General features: G+C 48.7%; 1 protein-coding gene across 1 annotated transcript in view; it reads right to left on the bottom strand.

The window, feature by feature from the left end:
- The window catches only part of DDX41 (DEAD-box helicase 41), a 72,565-nt gene that overhangs the window by 2,803 nt on the left and 47,900 nt on the right, over window positions 1-21,862 (bottom strand). Inside the window, exons 11-13 of the mRNA XM_040405458.1 lie at window positions 14,920-15,051; window positions 8,594-8,665; window positions 8,255-8,351 (exon numbers count right to left, since the gene is read on the bottom strand). Of these exons, the coding sequence (XP_040261392.1) occupies window positions 8,255-8,351; window positions 8,594-8,665; window positions 14,920-15,051 (301 nt within the window). The remainder of the gene's footprint in view (window positions 1-8,254; window positions 8,352-8,593; window positions 8,666-14,919; window positions 15,052-21,862) is intronic.

Below are 21,862 nucleotides of genomic sequence, written 5' to 3'. Positions count from 1 at the left end.
AACAACTCCCGTACCGGGAAAGATCAAGAGACCAGCCCGGAGAAGCGGAAGTAAAAAACATAGGGTGGGATCTGTGTCCCCCAATGCCTACTACGAGAAAAGGATTTTACGGCGAGTACAAAAAAATCCAATTTTCTCGTGCATGGCATTGGGGGACACAGCACCATGGGACGTCCCAAAGCAGTCCCCGAGGGTGGGAAAAGAATAGCCATGCCACCTGTTGGGCATACAGGTGCGGAAGAACCATGTGACCCAACAGGAGAAAAGCATGGAATAGGCAGGAAGCCACATAACCAGGGAGAAACCCCAAGGAAGCCACAGTGACGACTGCCAGCACCCCAGGACAAATGCCTGGGAGAACGACCCAAATGCAAGAAGAAGGCAAAGGGAAACACCGAGCTCAGCCGAAGGCTGGAGAGAAAGTAGGACAGCACCGCGTATCGGAGCTACCTAACTAACATTCTAATAGTCTCAGGCGAAAGCACAAACACCCTGAGGCCAACCCCTGATGGGCCAGGGGAGCAAGGGAACATGGAATCACTGAAGGCCAAACGAGTGAGGGAAGCCATAGCAAGGCTCACATGTGAAGGGAGCAGGTCTCCCCTCACCGCAAAGCAGGTGAAGAAGAAGTTAAGCGCCCTATTGAAAGGAAAGAATCCCAAAGGCGCTAAGGGAAACCGCCAATGCTTGGAAGGGGAGGGGGTTGTAAGTAAAAACCAGAAAGAGAAAAGATAAGACCTGCATCCCCAAACTAGGGGACGAGGAACGAGCCTCTGAAAACAAAATACCGCTGAGAAGCGCAAGACCGGAGAAACTCTGGCCAAATGAAGTATCAGGGAAAAAAGGGGACCAGATGCAGGCCCAGGAAATCTCAGCAGGGGGACACTGGAGTGAGGGAAGCCATAGCAAGGCTCACATATGAAGGGAGCAGGACTCCCCCCACCGCGAAGCAGGTGATGAAGTGAAGTGTCCTATTGAAAGGTGAAAACCCCAAAGGCGCTAAGGGAAACCGCCAACCCTTGGAAAGGGAGGGGGTTGTAAGTAAAGGCCAGAAAAAAGAAAGGATAAGATAAGCCCTGCATCTCAAAAACAGGAGACGAGGAACGAGCCTCTGAAAACAAAATATCGCTGAGAAGCGCAAGGCAGGAGAAACTCCAGCCAAATGAAGTATCAGGGACATGGTAGGAGAAGGAGAGCACTCCCAACAGACTAAAGAGGAAGGTTCTACAAACAGGAGGAAGTCCCTCCCGAAGGAGACCGTAGCACTAAACCACTCAACACCAGGTACTTGACGTGGGAGGATGGGAAGATAGACACGAATCCCAAGAGGTCCACAAGGCTATTGGAACCCGCAAGGGGAACAATCAACCCAAGCCCCTCCCAAACAACGATTATCATACAGAATCCGTGTGGTCAAATGAACGGGGACAAGGAATCCAAAAAGGAGTACCCGATATGGGCTCACAAGGAACCAGGAACTGAACCACCAGAGGACAACAAAAACCAGAATATCCAAGAAAAAAATGAAAGGAACCATCATATGGGAAGGAATTGGCCATGGACAACTAGCCATTCAAGAATAGTGGCTAGCAATCCGCATACATTGTCCCGGGGAGGGCAAGTACAGCGGCTTGGGTTGTACCACTAAAACAACAGACACCCATATGCATAAGGAATGGCGAAGTCGCCATAAAAGAAATGGGAGTGACTACACGAAATGTAGAAACCAGCTGCGACCGACATACAGAAGACTCCCAGGGGGAGAGGGTACCAGACGGGCGCAGACAATAGCAAGGTCCCAGGGGACTGCCCTCTGTTAGATAGTACAACTAAGCAGAGAATATAAGGGAACACCCGGACCCAGAAGGAACTACGGAACCTTGTCCGATGCCAGAGCAATCAGCAGAAAATTCACCTACCAGGCAGGTGTGTGGCGCTCAGTGGCTCTGTCCCTAACTCATTAGGGAGGACGTCCAGCGAGGATAATGTCGCTGACCCCAGAAGGATTCCGTGTGGCGGAGGACATCCAGGGATGGCCAAAAACTGCTGCAGCGGCCGGTGCACACCAAGCTACGTACCCCAACACGGAGAAGATCCAGTGGAGATCACTGTACCCCACCAGGAATGGTCCGCCCTGTAATAGAAAACAACGCGGGTACTCCTTTATAACATGGGGAACGCGGAGTGCCGCAGACAGTAGTATTTGATAGGGATGGCAAGAGCAACCCTTGCACAAAAGCCAACAACCACCTGGCCATGGTGTAGGGAGCGTGGTTGTATGTGGACCACCCATCAGATCAGAACAGATCAGCCCTATAGTGGGCAATAGATCGACAAGGTGGAGGTGGGGGTTGGACTGGCCCACCCCTGCCAGATATGGTTACCATGTACATGCTGAACCAGGATGGCCGTTGTGGACAGTGCCTTGAGAAGTACAAGGAGCACGACAGTAGCGGAGTGGCAGATGTATGGAAGAACCAAAAAGGGAAGTAACCAACATCCGCAGCACAGATTAGAGCCCGGGGAAGGAAGCACCCAGTAATACAGCAACTGTTTGGGCCACAGATTGCATCATAGGGCCCAGCACCTGGGTACTAAAAATACACGCCTAAAACCGAGGTAAAGTGGCTGCATGCTGCACTCTAAGGAGGGTGGAAACAAAGCCACAGCATCCGGGAATGCGACCGCATTTGGAGAGAGCAGGTCCTCAACCTGTAAGGCTACTTTCACACTTGCGGCAGAGAGATCCGGCAGGCAGTTCCGTCGCCGGAACTGCCTGCCGGATCAGGCAAAATGTATGCTAACTGATGGCATTAGTAAGACTGATCAGGATCCTGATCAGTCTTAAAAATGCCTGATCAGTCGAAAAAATGCATTGAAATGCCGGATCCGTCTTTCCGGTGTCATCCGGCAAAAACGGATCCGGCATTTATTTTTTCACCTTTTTTTCAGTCTGCGCATGCGCATACCGGAATGACGGATCCGGCATTCCGGTATTCTGAATGCCGGATCCGGCACTAATACATTCCTATGGGAAAAAATGCCTGATCCGGCGTTCAGGCAAGTCTTCAGTTTTTTTAGCCGGAGATAAAACCGTAGCATGCTACGGTTTTCTCTTTTGCCTGATCAGTCAAAACGACTGAACTGAAGACATCCTGATGCAAACTGAACGGATTACTCTCCATTCAGAATGCATGGGGATATGCCTGATCAGTTCTTTTCCGGTATAGAGCCCCTGTGACGGAACTCTATGCCGGAAAAGAACAACGCAAGTGTGAAAGTAGCCTAAGGTAGAAATACGGCTGTGTAGTGTAGAGACACGACCAGAGAGGTGCAATGGTACAGCATCTGGAGATGGTAGAGGTACTAGATTTAAGATTAGAGCGATGTGGCCGCATGGTGCACCCTAGGACCAGAGAAGTGCAACGGCTGCCCCGTAGCAATGGTACCTATATTCCGCTCAGGAAGGGGAAAATAGGGCCGCACGGTACCACAAAGAACGACAGGTGCACACCACAATTAAGTAAGTTCAATGGCAACTGAAGGAGGCCCTCTATTCCACCAGAAAAGAGGGAAACAGGGCCGCATAGTAGACCATAGAGCCAGACAGGTGTAACGGCTGCAGCATCAGAGACGGTGCAGGAACTCTACCTAAGAAGGGAGTAAGATGGCTGTTTGGTGCACACTATGATGAGGTAGGTGCAGTGGCCACAGCAATAAAAGGTGACCTCAATATCTCGTCCAGTAAGGGAGAAATAGTGCCGCAAGGTACACCATAAGGCCAGACAGGAGCAACAACAACAGCCTCTGGAGATAGTGAAGGTACTCTACCATGAAGGGACCAAGGTGGCAGCCTGGTGCCCATTAGAACCAAACAGAGGCAATTGCTACAGCAATTGAGAGTGGCCTCTATAACTTGCCAGAAAGGGAGAAATAGTGCCGCACGGAACACAATAGAGCCCGCCAGGGATACTGGATACAGCATCAGGAGATGGTGTAGGTACTCTACCCGTGAAGGGAGCAAGGTGGAAACAGACAGTTGCAATTGCTACGGCAATTGAAGGCGGCCTGTATATCTCGCCCGGTAGGGGGAAATAGTGCCGCATGGAACACCATAGAGCCAGTCAGGAGTAATGGCTACAGCATCTGGAGTAGGTGTAGGAACTCTACCTATGAAAGTAACAAGGCGGCTCAAAACAGACAGATGTAATCGCCACGGTATAGAAGCCGGCCTGTATTCTCTGGTACAGGCACTACAAAAGAACCTTTAGAGGCCGAGAAGGGTTGCCAACCCTACAAGTGGCGTCTGCCTGAATCATCAGCTTGCCCAGAACATAGCCCCTGGATAGGGGAACCAGGAAGGTCTGTCATGTACAGCCTGCGAGGGCGTACGTACCAGAGACACCGCGTAGGTGTGCCAGTTGTTAAGCACGGAGACGGCTGCCTTACCTGTGCGGTAATTACCTGTGCAGGCAGGAGAGCGCCATCCGAAAGTCCACCAGAGGGGTACCAAACCTGGGTAGGGTAGGTACCACCATGCACGTTTGACTTGACCACACAGAGGGATTCTGCATGGTGGAAGACCGCCTGATGCTCTGTTCCGAGGGAATCGGTGCAGAGGTGTCCCCAGAGGCAACTGACAGAAGGCTTCGTCACCAGCCTCAGGCCTGTCCTGGGGCGACCCGAGGATGCCGAGGAGGGGTGGAAGCTAGTTGAGACCACCAGAGGAGGGTCCGTGGGCTACTCCTTGCGTGACCCTGTACCTGAGCGTGACCCATCTGTAGGGAGGACCCTGGGGGGGGGGAGAGAGAACAGACCGCAATTTGTAGGCAGCGCTCCAGCGACTCCGCCAGGGATTGGGCGAGTCAGGCAAGGATCCCATGGCTTGACATGGAGGGAGCCCATTCAGGGGGGACCTACACACAAAAGGGTGGGAGGGGGAAAAGGCGACCACATGGAAACCTCCGTAGACAACGGACGCACGTGAAATACGTGGCGATCCGATAGGGAGGCTGGGAGAGGAGGCCCTCATAGAGCAGCAGGGCTGTCCTATCTGTCCCCGGATGTCACGTTCCCCAAGAGGCGCTGCAGCAGCTATAGAGCAGGTGGCAGGGCTGCAGGAGAATGCAGCAATCGAGAGGGGAGGGAGGGAAAGGAGCCTGCGGAGTAATTCAGCCAGAGGCTGCCTACCAGATCCCAGGAGCTGTGCAGCGCACCCCAAGCAGGAGAGCAGAAGATGGCGACCGGAGAGAGCAGAAGCCGACAGCCGGAGGAAAAACCGCCCCTCTGAGAGAGAGCAGGGAACCTGGGGCTGGATTGGCAGGCAGGAGAGGCCCCTCCCAGGCTCCCCCCACGGAGGGGAGGTGATGGAGTAAGCCCGGGAAGGACAGAAAGTGAGCGGGGAGTTGCAGCCTAGTAGGCCCGAAAAGCCGGGGCCTACATTAGATCGCGGAAGTGCCCCAGAGCTGCCGCGACGAACGGGGGCCAGGTGGGGGAGAGAACTTAAGAAGCGACCACCAAAGGAGTGAAAAACGGAAGGCCAGGGGGCTTCTGGGGCCAGGATACAGCAGAGATAAAAGTTTCTGCTGGGGCCTGAATCCACAACCTACTGTATCAGAGGCAAGGCACTATCAGAGGCAAGGCATTTACCCACACAGCAATGAGAGCTGTATTAGGTATCCGGGAAGGGAGGAGAGGGGGGTAAGCGCCCAGGCCCTAATCTAACATACTCACCCTCCGACGTCCTCAGGCGCAGCAGTAACCACCCCCTCGGCGGACTCAACGCGGGAACCGTGGGACTACCGGAATTCCACTGTGGAAGCAGATTTGGGGACTGGGTGGCTGCCAGGTACCAGAGTACGCGCCCGCAGGGGGGCAACTAAAGTGGAACACGATGGAGCCACCCCTGCCGCAGGCTGGCAGAGAAGAGAAAGAAAAAATAATTGAAGAAAAAAAAAATTAGCAGGGTGACCTGCACAAAAAGCAGGTCAGGTCTGCCTCCTACGGACACTAGAACAAGACTGATCTGCCTAGTGTCTGTGGAGAGGGTATAGCCCAACAAGGAGGAGCCAACACTTTTTTATGTCTAGTGTCGCCTCCTAGTGGTAGTTGGACATATACCCATGGTGCTGTGTCCCCATGGTGCTGTGTCCCCCAATGCCATGCATGAGAAACGGACAAGAATAGGACATGTGTGCTGTCCACATTTTTTGCAGACCCATTGAAATGAATTGGTCTGCATCCTATCTGCAAAAAAAAACAGAACAGACACAGAAATAAAATACGTTCGTGTGAATGTAGCCTTATAGTGATGCCTTATAGAGTTAGCCAATTTTAACATATGGTGAAGCGGTAAGAAATTGTAAATTTTGCTAAAGCTCAGGTCTAATTCATTAACTATTCATACTATAAATATGTCGCCAATAGCGAATCGAAGTTGAATTCGATCCAAATTTCAGGAAAAATTATATTCGCAACAAATCCAAATTTCCTCACGCTTTGTGGTAACGAATCACATTTTTTCCTAAAATGGCTGCTGCACGTGTTAGGACATGGAGCAAGGAACTCTAGGAACGCGGGATCACCCATAATTCCATGCATGCAGCCAATCAGCCCTGTGATGTCACAGCCCTATAAATAGCTTCAGCCATCTTGGATTCATCTTGGATTGTGGCCGCAACTGGCCAAGTTTGCCCTGGAAAAGCTGTCCTGCCCGACCAGTTGTGTGGCATCAGAGCAGGCAGTTAGTGCAGCGGGGACATAGTTACCCCAAGGAGAACTCGCCTTTCCACCCAAAATGTGGAGAGACTGACCTTTGTCAAGATGAATCAGGCGTGGATCAGCCAAGATTTCCACCCACCAATGCCTGATGCATAAGATTAGATCATCCATACTTAAAGGGGTTCTCCGCTTTTGCTATATTGATGATCTGTCCTCAGAATAGGTTTATCAATACCATATTGGCGAGGGTCCGACTGCTGACACATCGCTGATCAGCTGTTTGAAGAGACCACAGAGCTTTTACCCGTGCTTCGCGGTTTACCTGCTCGCTGACGACATTGCAGCGGCGAACATGTGTAACTGCAACTCTACCGTCCCATTCACTTTGTATGAGTGCTGTGTGCTCTTCAAATAGCTGATCATTAGTGGTGCCGGTAGTCAGGCCCCCACCCATCTGATATTAATGACCTATCCTGAGGATAGATCATCAATAGAGCAAAAGCCGAGAAACCCTTTAAGAATGAACACTTTTGTCTAAATTTATACCAACTACCAGTGATGGTCAGTTCGCAGCGTTCGCCAGCGAACACATGCGGGCTGCCATCTTTAGTAAGGTAGACTCACCCGTCCTGCAATGCATAGGTAAGCCCTTACCTGTGCCGGGAGCCGAGAACAGCCGCCGGGGGCCTTCATCAGGCTGTTCTCGGAACTGCCTGCTCCCGGTGACTGCATTTGATCTCAGACCGGCTCCTGGCACAGGCACAGATCAGGGCTTACCTGTGCATCGCCGAACGGGTGAGTCTGCCTTACTAAAGATGGCAGCCCACATGTGTTCGCTGGCGAACACTGCGAACTGACCATCACTGCCAACTACTGAATGGCTTAGTTTGCAACAGAATGTTTTGACAGAATTGTGTAATAATATTATAAAATGATGCATTTAGCCCACACCCCTTTTCTAGCAAGTCATGCCCTTTTCAATTAGCCATGCCCCTATAAACAAGCTAGGGACAGTAGATTTTTCTAAAACCAAAGGTCTAAAGCAAGGTCTAGGTCAGCAACTTCCAGCAGTCCAGCTGTTGTGAAGCTACAACTCCTAGCATGCAAACTTGCTCGATTGTGCTGGGAACTCCTAAAGAAGTGAAAAGAACATGCTGGGAGTTGTAGTTTCAGCTGGAAGTTGCTGACCCTTGGTTTAGGTGCACTGACAACACAGGTATGTTGATGCTTTAGTTACAAACCAAGCTTTCTGTATTACTTGGTGTAGATTTAAATTTTATTATCTAGAAACTATGAAGTCTATTATCATCCAGTACGACACAATGTGTCAGTTCCTGGCAGTCTGCCGAGATGTTGGCTCCCCTGTATGCTTCTATTCACTACAGAAAATGAGGTTGAATAAAAATACAAAATCGGAGTGAGTAAATTTGGGACTAATTAGCAAATCCTTTTAGTTTTAATCATAACTATTACTATTAGCATAAACGGATTCAGAAAATAATCTACTTAAAAATTAAATAAAAAATCCACCTACCTTTCCCTCCATGTATGGCTACTGCCTCCACTCCCTTTAATAGTAGATACTCATGTATGGCATCCACATCAGCTTTCTTCTCAGCAAAGATCAGCACCTGATATAAGATGAATAAAGACACGACATTAGATGCAAATATGATATTTGAACTTATCTTCCTTTGCCACTGTAATAACTCATATGAATACATCCTGGCGTGAGTTAGTGTAGTCATTACAAAGATTAAAGGACAGTGTAGTTATAGCAAAAGTACCATATTCTGTTAGTCCATGACTACGTAGAGGTATAATGTAGACATCACAAGACATCCAGTGTGTCCTTTGGAAAAGTGTTACTCACGGGAGGTGGAGTCTTCTGCAGACACTCCAGTAAATAAACCATCTTGGCCTCCTCCTTGACATATTCTACTTCCTGAAAGGAAGACAAAAAGGCAATCAATGATATCATGTTCCACAACACTCCCATCATGTTACAGCAATAATACAACTTGTGTGACAGGATTATACAGGATGCTTCCCATCCAAAATCATGGACGTTTTACTTTACTTCCATCGGCCAGGCGCTAGCAGGCTCAGAAAAAGCTTTTCCCCCCAAAGGCAGTGATTCGGTTTCATTCTAAAATGTGATTTTAATTGTATTGTCTATTTTTTATTAGCTATGTATTTGGTGTTCTTAGTATTTATATGTAAACCTTGTATTTTGCACTTCTGGTACTTCTGGTTGGATGCTAATTGTGTTTCATTGGCTTTGTATGTGTACTTTGCACATAACAAACTTGAATCTGATCTAATCTAATATTGGGTTAATCTTGAACAACTCCTTTAAAACGTTATTATTGCCGTTTTAATTCAGTTATTGAATGAGAAGCCACATGTGCATTAATAGAATAACTTGTAACAGGGAGAATAATTTACCACCAAAAATACCAATCCCAGATTTTACAATGTCTATCACTTAAACCAATACTGGTAATATCCAAAATTAAGCAGCACTAACGTTAGCTCCAAATTGGACAGTCCATGAAGTGGCGGTGCTAGCAGTGTTAGGCCTTAGCTCAGCAGGCCCCTGAGAATCAAGGATTTGGGAGAAATAATGCAGCATTCGATGTCTTCAATGCAATTCCTAATTTATTCACCATGAATACGACTTTTCGACTACAAGCTGAATGACTTGAAAATTGTTGATGAATAAATTAGGAATTGCATTGAAGACATCGAGTGCTGCAGTATTTCTCCCAAATATCACTTAAACAAACACATTTGGCATCTGGATAGTGCTGTATGCAAACATTTTTTGCATTTTAATTTTTTATTGATTTCAATAACGAAACAATAACATACAGAAAGGAAGCATCCCACTTGGTTGAGAATTGGATTTTTGTACTTACCGTAAAATCCCTTTCTCATTCAATTCATTAGGGAATACAGCACCATGGGGTATACACCCAGCTACCACTAGGAGGCCACACTACATATGAAAAAGGTTGGATCCGCCCAGGTGAGCTATACCCTCTCCACAGACACGTAGGAGAGAGAAACAAAAGCAAAGAACCAACAGGTCCTGGACCGGGGAAGGAAAGAAGAACAGCACCCGGTGACAAAGAGAAATGAAAACAAAGGGTGGGATCTGTGTCCCCCAAAGAATTGAACGAGAAAGGGATTTTACAGTAAGTACAAAAATCTAAATTTTCTCATTAATGTCATTTGGGGACACGGCACCATGGGACATCTCAAAGCAGTCCACGAGGGTGGGAGGGAAATCTCATGCAAAAAGTTGGGCGCACAGATGCAGGAGAACCTTGTGACTCAACAGGACCAGGAGAGACCATAGCATGAAATGGTAGATAGAAAACTAAGGAAGTGAGCCAAGAGGCTCTAGGACCGGGAAGAGTCCAAACAAAAAAATTGTGGGAAACCACCAGGCTCCCAAGGACAAGTGCCTGGGAAAAAAGGCCATATGCAAGAAAGGAACAAAGGGAAACACCCAGCTCCACCCAAGGTGGGAAAAATAAAGAAGCTAGAAGATAGGGAGCAGGGCTAGACGTCCTGCGCAAGAACAGAGAGTTGAACAAGTGCGCACTAGAGAGCCAGAGGAAGGATCTGGAAAAACCAGGGCTCCCCCTGAAGAAACAGGAGAGCAGCACAACCGGAAGGCATCTGTTGGTAATAGCCTAGCGCAGGTGCAGTCATGTAACCAAGGAAAAAACTTCCTGCAAACAAACTAAAGGAAGACCCTGTGGACCACCCCTCGGCAAAAGCAAGGCAATTCCATAAGACCTGGAAGCAAAGGAACCAGACCAGTAAGAGGACACGGAAGGGGCAAGTACAGCACCCTGGATTTTGTAAAAGAATCGCAAGATATCCATATGTCAGAAAAGGATGCAGAATTCGCCAGAAGCCGGAAGAGACTACACTGACATGTAGAAACCAGCTACCAGCAGAGCACAATGAAACCCCCAAGGAAGGGGAAAGAAACTGACAGGTGCAGACAACGGCAAGACCCAAGCGAACGGCACTTCTGTCATGTAGCACAACTAATCAGAGACTATAAGGGAGTACCAAGAACGCCCGGACCATGGAAGAACTACGGGACCATGTCAGATACCAGAGCTAGCAGCGGAAAATTCCACCCACCAAGTAGGTGTGTGGCGCTCACTAGTCCTGTCACAGCCATATCAGAGAGGACGTCCAGCGATGACCCGAAAACTGCAGTAGCGGCTGGTGCTCACAAGGCTGCGTATCCCTGCAGGATAGAGCTTCCAGTGGTGATCCAGGTACTGTGCCAGGACTGGGCCATGTAACTCTGTGAAAACAGAGCAGAGAGGAAGTAACAACAACGCGATGAAATGGGGTAACGCGGCTTTGTGGAATACAGTAGAACTTTATAGGGTTGACAAAGAACAAACCTAGCATGACAGCCAACAACCTGCCCATGGTGGATGGAGTGTGGTTGTCTGGTGTATAACAGGACTGAGAAGTCCTGTTAAGTAGTGCATCAAGCAATAAAGTAAAAATCATGCCTAATACAGGGGCAATGAGAAAACTTGGTGCACTCAGAGGGCCTGGTTCAGGAGGTAATGCACCGGGTGTCAGATCTGAACAGGCCAGCCGTATACTGGATCTAACAATTGCAACTCTACTACGCCCAAGAAGGGGGGCATATGGTTACCAGGTACATACTACAACCAGGATGGTTTGTTGGATACAGCGCCTTGAGATAGTACAAGTACACCGCAGAGGACGACGGTTAAGGGGTGCCAGATGCATACTAGAACCAGAAAAGAGTGATGAATATAGTGTCTGGGGATAATCATTCCGCATGAAGAGGGGCCACATGATTGCCTAGCATACATTAGAGCCAGGAAAGGGCAATGCAGGAGCCGTATGAGCCACAGATTGTACCAACAGGGCACAGCACTTGGAGATACTACAAATACTCAGCCTGAGAATAGGAGTAATCTGGCTGCATGGTGCACACTATAATGAGAGTGGAGACATGGCTACAGCACCTGGAAATGGTATAGGTACTCTCCTTGATAAAGGAGTAATATGACTGCGTGATGCACACTAGAACCAGACAGGTGTAATGGCTACAGCATTTGGAGATGGTACAGGTACTCTACCTAATAAAGGATTAATATGGCTGTGTAGTGCAGACTAAAACCAGACAGGTGTAATGGCTACAGCATCTTGTACAGGTACTCCACCTAAGAAGGGAGCAATGTGGCTGCATGGTGCACACTAGAACCAGACAGGTGCAATGGCTACAGCATCTGAAGATGGCATCTGTACTTCGCCTCATAAGGAAGAAATATGGATGCATGGTGCACACTAGAACCAGACAGGTATAATGGCTAAAGCCTCTGGAGATGGTACAGGTACTCCACCCAATAAAGGAGTAATATAGTGCATGTGTGGCGCATTAGAACCAGACAGGTGAAATGGCTATAGCATCTGAAGATGGTACAGGTACTTCGCTTAATAAGGGAGTGATATGGTTGCGTGGTGCACACTAGCACCAGGATGGTGTATTGGCTACAGAGTCTGGAGAAGTAATACATTGGCCTGGAACACTCTCCGACTAGGAGGGTGTGTTGAATATAGTCCCTGGTAATAGTGAAATTACTCCAGCTGAAAAGGAGATACATTGGAACCAGGAAAGTCTGCTGGATACAGCATTTGGCAGTGGCACAAGTAGCCCCCTGTGAAGGGGAAGGCATACATACCTGGGAAACCACATAGGTGTGCCGGCGTGCTAAACACGGTGGCGGGTAAAGCACCACCTACTGGAGAGGCGGCAAGCTGACTTACCTGTGTGGATAATTACCTGTGCAACGAGGGGAGTGCCATCTGAAAATCCATTAAAGGGGATACCAACCCTGGAGAGGAGAGGTTCCTCAGTGGACATTTGTCTTTGACCACCCAGAGCGATTCTGTATGGTGGAAGACCGCCTGATGCTCTGTTCCGAGTCAGAATCGGTGCAGAGGAGTCCTCCAATGAGGCAGAAGAAACATGAGGGGTTTCCCTCAGTGCTAGTCCCATCCTGGGAGGAAACCAGGTTGCAGGGGATGAGGACAGGCCCTAGGCCACTATTGGACTCTGCCCCCTGATATAGACAGAGGTAGGAAGCAAAGGACTCCCGGGGGGTTGGGGGGATGCTGCTGCATGAGGGCAGGGGAGAGCACCATAATATCATAGCTGAGAAAGGGCGCAGGCTACGGTGGAGGTGAGGGACCCACGTGGGGAGAAGGTGACCCCTGAACAAAGTTTAGGGGAACCCGGCTGAGCCCAGGATCTAGTCACCGCATGCAGGCCAGCCAGGCAGATAGCACAGCAACCCAGGGGGAGGGATGGAGGGCAAGAGGACCTGCCACAACATGAACTACCGAAAAGGTACCCAAGATAATACGTCCCAACAATGACGTTACATGCAGGCAGGGGGCACTGTGAAGATGGGGAAAGCACCCTCTGGGAAGAGGGAATTCCGTGCAAAGACCTTTAGAAGACCATGAGGGAGGCAACACCCCTAGAAAAAAAACAGGAAGCCAAAAAAAATGGCGGGAAAGAGTTTGGCCTAGTCCCGGCAGAAGCCGGGAGCTAGAGTAGATATAGTGTAGCCGAAAATGAGACAACCCCGGCAGACTGATCCTGCAGGGTGCTGGGAAGCGGAAAAAAGCTCCAAAAGACTACAAAAAAGGGGAGGCACGGAAAGGGGGTCAAAGCAAACCCTATTGGTAAGAACAAATGACCCAATAGAACCCCTGGATGGCAGGGAAAAAAAAATAAAAATCGGAAAACAGATGTGGACTTGTCACAGCCAGAGCCGGGGACTAAAGTAGATGCCGCAGCTGAAAATGAAGCACCCTAAGCGGGAGGACACCGTGGGACCTGGGGAGGGGAGGAAGGAATGCCTGGCGGGGGAGGGAAGGGGGGGTCATAGTGACCCCCATATAGAGAGAAAATGAGCCACAGGATGGCTGGATGCCAGGAAAAAGGCGCGAAACTGGTGTGGCTTAGTCCAGGCACAAGCCGGGGACTAGAGTAGAGTAATTAGGAGGCCGAGGAAGGGAAGGACGGCCAGGGAGGAGGGGACCCCAATGGAGTATGAATGGATGGAAGGGAAGGAGTCCATAACTAGGGTAGGGAGCATACTCACCATCTGGCGTCTTCGGGCGCCGCAAGGTCACCCCTTCGGTAAACTCGCACTAGAGTGGGATTACCGGTACTCCACTGCGAATGCAATAATCAAGGACTGGGTGACTGGCTAGGTACCGAGGTACGCGCCCAAAGGGGGTGCTACTAAAGTGGAGTTCCACGATGAAGACCCCCTGCTGCACCTGTAAAGAGAAGAGAAAAAAAAAATAATAATAAGCAAAAAAAGTAACAGCAAGACCTGCAGGAGAAGAGCAGGATGTGTCTGCCTCCTACGGACACTAGACTAAAACTGGACTAAAACTGATTAGCCTAGTGTCTGTGGAGAGGGTATAGCCCACCTGGGCGGAGCCAACCTTTTTCATATCTAGTGTCGCCTCCTAGTGGTAGCTGGGTGTATACCCCCATGGTGCTGTGTCCCCTAATGACATTAACGAGAAAAAACAAGTAGAACCATGCGGCTGCATTCAGGACTCTTCAGTTGGTAAGGTGCTGTGGATGCGGTCACATGGTCCCACCTAACAATCAGTTAACCTGGACCATAAACTAATAATTAGGGCGCACTGATAAAAGAGGTTTTCTCCCTTAGACTAGCTCCTACCAATGCGCTATTCAGGCATATGAGCACAATAGAAAGGTACAATGCTCAGGTCTTCCCTCTATGAATAGCTGCCACTAAGCATTAGCAACTCCCATTCTGTTGGACCTGGCCATGTAATACTAAATTTATCTGTAACATAGGGTCTTAATTTAAAAATGGTCTGTCCCAGTGAGGGCTTTGCCACATGTTCAGGTTTATTTATGCTGTAGAAGAGTAGTTTCTGTCCTTAATATTGTTTTCTCCTTTTATCATCCACTACTGATTTGGACTTCAAAACTGCATCAAGAAATCTGAAAGTGTGGCAGCACCCTGGCAGATTCTCTTTAAAAACCCAGGCTCTTTGTTCAATAATGAGCTTATAATATAAAATACAGGGCAGCGCCTATAGATCAAGAAGTCAGTATTCCCTCACCTGTATTACATCCAGACTGGCTGCACCTGCTCGCCCAACATTAATAGTTATTGGCTTCACTAGAGCACTTTTAGCAAAGTTCTGGATCTTCTTGGGCATAGTGGCACTAAAAAGCAGTGTTTGTCTCTGACCCTATAAAGAAAAAAAAATTATTAATAATGAATGATAGTCCTTAACCACCTAACTATTTTGCCGGAGTCCAGCTCCAGCAGTGGGAAAAGTAGCTAACTGGAGGGGGAGGGCTGCTTTAGATGCAGCTATTTCCTGGTCTTGTTTGAAAGCTAACATTCCAGGCTTTCATACAAGTCCAAAATGACAGCTAAACAGAGAAATCACTGTTAGAAATCAAGTCGGGAATAATCGCGAGGCTTTCAGACAATACCAGTACAATATCAGTACAGGGGAAGATATGACTGATAGAAATCGGGATGCTGTGAATGCAGCTGAAAGTGAAAGTAAAAACAGGTTTTACCCGCGATTATTCCAGACTTGATCTCTAAGGCTGCGTTCACATGGGCGAGATTTCCGCGCGGGTGCAATGTGGTAGGTGAACGTATTGCACCCGCACTGAATCCCGACCCATTCATTTCAATGGGGCTGTTCAGATGAGCGGTGATTTTCACGCATCACTTGTGCGTTGCGTGAAAATCGCAGCATGCTCTATATTCTGCGTTTTTCACGCAACCTAGAAGTGAATGGGGTTGCGTGAAAATCGCAAGCATCCGCAAGCAAGTGCGGATGCGGTGCGATTTTCACGCACGGTTGCTTGGAGACGATCGGGATGGAGACCCGATCATTATTATTTCCCCTTATAACATGGTTATAAGGGAAAATAATAGCATTCTGAATACAGAATGCATAGTAAACTAGCGCTGGAGGGGTTAAAAAAAAATAATAATCATAATTTAACTCACCTTAGTCCACTTGATCGCGAAGCCCGGCATCTCCTTCTGTCTCCTTTGCTGAACAGGACCTGTGGTGAGCATTCATTACAGGTAAAGGACCTTTGGTGACGTCACTCCGGTCATCACATGATCCATCACATGATCTTTTACCATGGTGATGGATCATGTGATGACAGGAGTGACGTTAACAAAGGTCCTTTACCTGTAATTAATGCTCACCACAGGTCCTGTTCAGCAAAGGAGACAGAAGGAGATGCCGGGCTACGCGATCAAGTGGACTAAGGCGAGTTAAATTGTTATTATTATTTTTTTAACCCCTCCAGCGCTATGTTACTATGCATTCTGTATTCAGAATGCTATTATTTTCCCTTATAACTATCTTATAAGGGGAAATAATACAATCTACAGAACACCGGTCCCAAGCCCAAACTTCTGTGAAGAAGTTCGGGTTTGGGTACCAAACATGCACGATTTTTCTCACGCGAGTGCAAAACGCATTACAATGTTTTGCACTTGCGCACAAAAATCGCGGGTGTTCCCGCAACGCACCCGCACATTTTCCCGCAACGCCCGTGTGAACCCAGCCTAACAGTTATTTAGCTGTCACTTGTATGAAAGCCTGGAATGTCAGCTTTCAAACAAGACCAGTTGCATGTTTCTAGCTGCTACCACTCAGGAGATAGCAGCATCTAAAGCAGCCCGCCCCTCCCCTGAAAATACTTAAACATTACTTTATTATAAATATATTCTCAAATAACTTTCACTAGTTATTATGCCTTGTATTGTCTAGGGAGAAATCATAAGGGAAAATAAAATGGCCTGCTGGGAGTCAGGCGCCCTAAAGCCTGCTGTGGTCTGCCAGGTGATTTATGTTATTTTGGGTACTCTTGCTGTGTGAACTAACACCAGGACCCTGTAAAGCATTGTTTTTCTTGTCTGCCTTCTCTGTGTGAATAAACACTGGACTTTTGTTTTTTCAACCGTGGTCTTGCCTCTGTATTCCGTCCGCTTACCCTGCCTACCAGAGCAAATCCCTACAGGGGAAACAGCTCAAGTGCAGAGAGGATGGACAGACTGGTAATTTGGGGCTGTGGTAATGGAGACTGCATACAAGAGCTGCTGCTCATTATCCACACCCCCACCATCCTCTCTGCACTTCATGTCTCCTTATGGACTCCATTCCTACAGAGATTCAGCTGAATATCATATTAAACTGTATTCAGGATCATAATCCCTGAAAAGCAGAGCAGAGAGGAGGATGAGGCAGCTCTTTAGCTCAGTGCTGTGAAGTAACTTGTCCTCCTGTGTGATTAGGACAGGCTTTTTTCTCATAATGATTGCTACCTATACAAAATGAGCCGTTATGACTCATGAAAGATATTTGAGAATATATTTATAATAAAGTAATATTTAAGTCCTTTTCTTAATTCCTAGAGAACCCCTTTAATAACCAAATGTCTCATAAATGAAATTGAAGATGTTAGTATTTTTTTACAACCTCTAACAGACCGCATGAACAGGTTCCAGTATTCTCTAAGAGTACCTGCATACGGCGGCAGGTCGACGTGCAGAAGATCCACCTGAATTTCCATGTGGATTTCTGCACCCAAAGTGCACCAAGAACCACAATTTCTAACAACTGTTTTTGGTGCTGATTGTTGCGGTTTTGCTGCAGATCTCGCACTTCCTTAGAAATCCGCAAACATACCATAATCAACATGTTGCAGACTTCTAAATCAGCATAGCAGGTCAATTTCAGCATGGAAAACATTTGCAAAGTGTACATGAGATTTGTTTAATATCACACTCTTTGCTGGTACTGTACTGTGTTGCTTTTTTTCTGCTACGTGTACAGGTACCCCAGAGATGCGGCTACACATTCAGGTTTCTCAATGTAGTTTTGGAAGCCAAAATCAAGAGTGAATTCAAAAAGGCGAAACAGTATTCTCTCTCCTTAATACTTTCTCTCCTTTTATGATCCACTCCTGATTTTGGCTTTCAAATCTACATCAAGAAGCCTGTGTGGCCGTACCCTAAGAGCTCAGACTTCATTACATTTATGCATGCAAAAAAACGAGATTTTTGTAAAACTTACCAGTAAAATCTCCTTCTCGCTCTTCATTGGGGGACACAGAGACTGTGGGTATAGCTATGTCCTCTAGGAGGCGTTGACACTAGTAAAAGCTGTTAGCTCCTCCGCTGGCAGCTATACCCCCTCCAGCTTGGAGAGAGAGCTTCAGTTTGTGAGAAGCAGTAGGAGAAGCAAATAAACCAACGAAAAAACGTGGAACAGCAACAATGCCAAGAACCGAACCAGGTTCTCACCAGCAACAGCCACAACTGTGACCGAACAACAATACTGGGTGGGTGCTGTGTCCCCCAATGAAGAGCGAGAAAGAGATTTTACTGGTAAGTTTTACAAAAATCTCGTTTTCTCACCCATATTTATTGGGGGACACAGAGACCGTGGGACGTCCGAGAGCAGTCCACAGGGAGGGAGAAACCACAGACCCATGGAGTAAGCGCCCCTGCAGGCAACTAAGAACTGCCGCCTGCAAGACCATGCGGCCCAAAGGCGGCGCCCGCCGATGAATAAGTATGCACCTAGCAAAATTTAGTGAATGTGTGCAAGGAGGAAAGTAGCCGCCCTGCACAACTGCGCGGCCGAACCTTGAAACCTCCGAGCCCAAGAGCGCCCACCGCTCTGGTGGAATGAGCCGTTACACCGAAGGGCGGAACCCTGCCCCGGGTGCAGTATGTTTAATCAAATGCAGACGTGCAATTGCCACCCTGGAGGCCACCAATGCCTTGCGAGGACCCTCCGGGATGACAAAAAAAGAAAGAGAGACCGTACGCCGGAAGGAACCGGAGGCTGGCCAATAAATCGTCAGAGCCCTGACAACATCCAAATGACCTAACTCCCTTTCCCTAGGGTGTGAAGGGTAGGGACACAGTGATGGAAGGACAGTTTCTTCATTGAAATGGAAAGCAGAGACCACTGTCGGGAGAAAGGAATGAACGGGCCGGGGAACCGCTTATCCCTGTCCGAACCAGGAGCTTCTCTGTAAGAGAGCACCCCAACCCGGACACCCATCTGATGGATGTGATAGCCACAAGAAAAAAACACCTTCCAGGACAGGATCCGGAGTGACATCTCCCGCAAGGGTTCAAGGGGAAAACGCCGGAGCGCTGAAAGGACTAAGGTCAGATCCCAAGGAGGACTGTATGGGGGAACCGTATGTGCCATTCCCTGAAGGAAGGTATTATGGGCCCTGGGTGAGACAGAGGACGCTGGAAAGGGTACACAGTGCCGAACCTGACCCAGTAAGGAACTAATGGCCAACCAAAAACCCAGGACTGCAGGATCCACCCCTGCTAAAGGGAAGCGCTCCACGGAAACTAAGTGGTCCACCAATGTCCCCCGAGCCGAAGAGGCTTGTGAGGAGACTGAGAAGCTGGCGATAAACCACCGAGAAAGGAACACCTGAATGAGGCATGTCCAACCGCAAGCCAAGGAATCAACACATTGGATAGGTGAAAGTAGAGACGATGTGAGAATCACAGGCGGTGGAGTTCAGTCAGGGACCGTGTACTGACGGCGTAGCAACACTGATCGACGGAAATTTCGACCAGACCAAGATGAGGGAATAAAACTCCTGCCCGAGGAGGAAGAATACAAGGGGTGTGCCGGTCCAGGAACAAAACTCCATCAACCGTCGTGACAGCATCCCCACTCAGCCTGGCGTGGTGAGTCTCGTAGTCTAGCCACGGAATGTGCCATTAAAAGGCATGACTACACTGGACTGACATGGCAGTCACTAGTTAAGACTCGAGAGGTAGGTGTAGAAACGGGTAGCACACCCAGGACCAACGGGTAGGATTCACCTGTAGGAGGAGGAATATGGAAAACGCCACAGCCCAACAGTCGGTCCGGAACAAGACTGGAAGAAAAACCCACAGAACTAATACCCTTCATCAACGTAGATGAGGGGAAGTAGTAACGTGTGAGCTACCAAGATTTGCGGACTGGCCGTGAACCCTGAGCCAGAAAAGGAACAAACGGAAGGAAAAAAGGGGCAGGGCGAAGCCCATTCCCCATCTGATCCTGGTAGTACACAGAAGTAGCCACCAGATGATAGCGGCGGTGTCATACTCCACCTAAGGAGGAGGCCATACAGCGAACACCACCGATTTCGGCGTTAGAAGAAACCATCGCCGGACGAAGGAACCGTGCAGGAGGAGCCAGAGACTGTAATGGTTATTCCAGGACCCCCATACCGTAGGAACTGCCGCGTGCCCAGCCAGCACAAACTGAGGGGCAGAGTAGAGGAATCTGGTAGAAGACATGGTATCATATGGCCCCAGGGAAGGAGAGCTAACCTTAAACACTCCACCTGGGAAGGGCATTGAACAGAAGCAACCGCCAAGCCAGCGTCAGGGTAAAACACCTACTTGAGGGAATGCCCCAATGTAGCGACTGCAAACACTAGTACCAGCGTAAAATCCGCACCAGCGGAGGAGAACAGGCTGCAAAGCTAAACCAGAGTGCCAGCACAACCACTTACCCCATCAGAAATAGTGGAAAGAGAATATAGAGTCAGTGTAACACTCGACTCACTGGGACGTAATCACAATATTACGTGCCATGGTGTACGCACTACATATAGTTGAAGACACATTGGAACAGTGGAGGACCATGGAGATGGGGAACGCTAGGACAAATGAGAGATGCTGGGAAACCCCCTGAGGAGAGAGGTTGTCATATTCATGCCCCAAAACGGAACCGAAGGAAAAGGACACAACGTGGAAACAGCCACAGTATCCACTGGCGGCACCGAAATACCAATAGAGGAAAAACAAAGGGCACCAGCGTGTAACGATACTCGCTGCGCTCCACTTGTAGAAGAAGCTAAGGCACCTATAGCCGTGGCGTAGGTGAAGTGCAACATCCAAGATGTGCACTCATTCCCCACGGTAGTGGACCACTTGTGAAAGGGGCAATGATGCAAAAATCCCACCAAGAAAGGGGGAAACGCTTACGGCAAGCACAGCGCTCAGTCGTAGTGCAAGCACTCCACCATGAAGTGTGGCAATGCAGAAATGCATCTAGCAGGACTGAATCCAAGTAGAGAGAATACGCCTCTTACTGAAAGGGCAAGGCATATGGAGAGTCCCGTATCAATTCCCCACCTAGGTAAGGGGGTAAGACAGACAGTAAACACTGAACCAGGGATAATGCCATAGTGCCACCTATGGAAGAGGCTAATCCCCATAGTACTGTCCCCAGTGGAAATGCAGTTCTGCCACCTAACTAACAGGGGGAACGCCTACCACCGGCACTTAAAAGTTCTAGTGCGGTAGACCCCAATGGAGGGAGGTAATATCCTAGGGAGTACTGCATACAGCAGTAGTGCAAATACCCCGCCTAACGAAGGGGGTAATGCATACGACAAGTATTGCTGTCTACCTCGGACACCATTGACGAAGGGTGGGGGTGCGGAGGAGACCGAGGAGGAAATATCCTGCTCTGGCCCGCTGTGTGCAGCCGTACCCCTCAGTGTCTTGCCATGGCGCAGGCTCGCCGGTGGGAGTCATCAACCAAACTACCCGGGGGTGGAATGGGAACTTCTAGAGGATCACTCACCGGATAGCGCAGGCAGTGTTTATCAACCAAACAACCCCGGAGGGAGATTGGGAAGTCCGGAGATCCACCATTGGAGTGCGCATGGATTTCGCAGATAGTGATTCATCAACCAAATTACCCCGGAGGGTGATTGGGAAGGTCCAGACGTCCACCCGTGGATTGCGCAGGTGGAGAATATCAACCACCATATCAATGACCCAGGAGGGTGATTGGGAAGGTCCATAGGTCCATCAGTGGATTTCGCAGGTAGCGATTTATCCATCAAATTACCACAGAGGGTGATTTGGAAGGTCCAGACGTCCACCAGTGGATTGCGCAGGTAGTGCTGTATCACCCAATGACCTCTGAGGGTGATCGGGAAGGTCCATTGGATTGCGCATGTGGTGCCTATCAA

Source organism: Bufo bufo, chromosome 1, assembly GCF_905171765.1.
Source record: "Bufo bufo chromosome 1, aBufBuf1.1, whole genome shotgun sequence".
NCBI lineage: Eukaryota > Metazoa > Chordata > Amphibia > Anura > Bufonidae > Bufo > Bufo bufo.
This window is presented reverse-complemented; position numbering and strand designations above follow the sequence as displayed.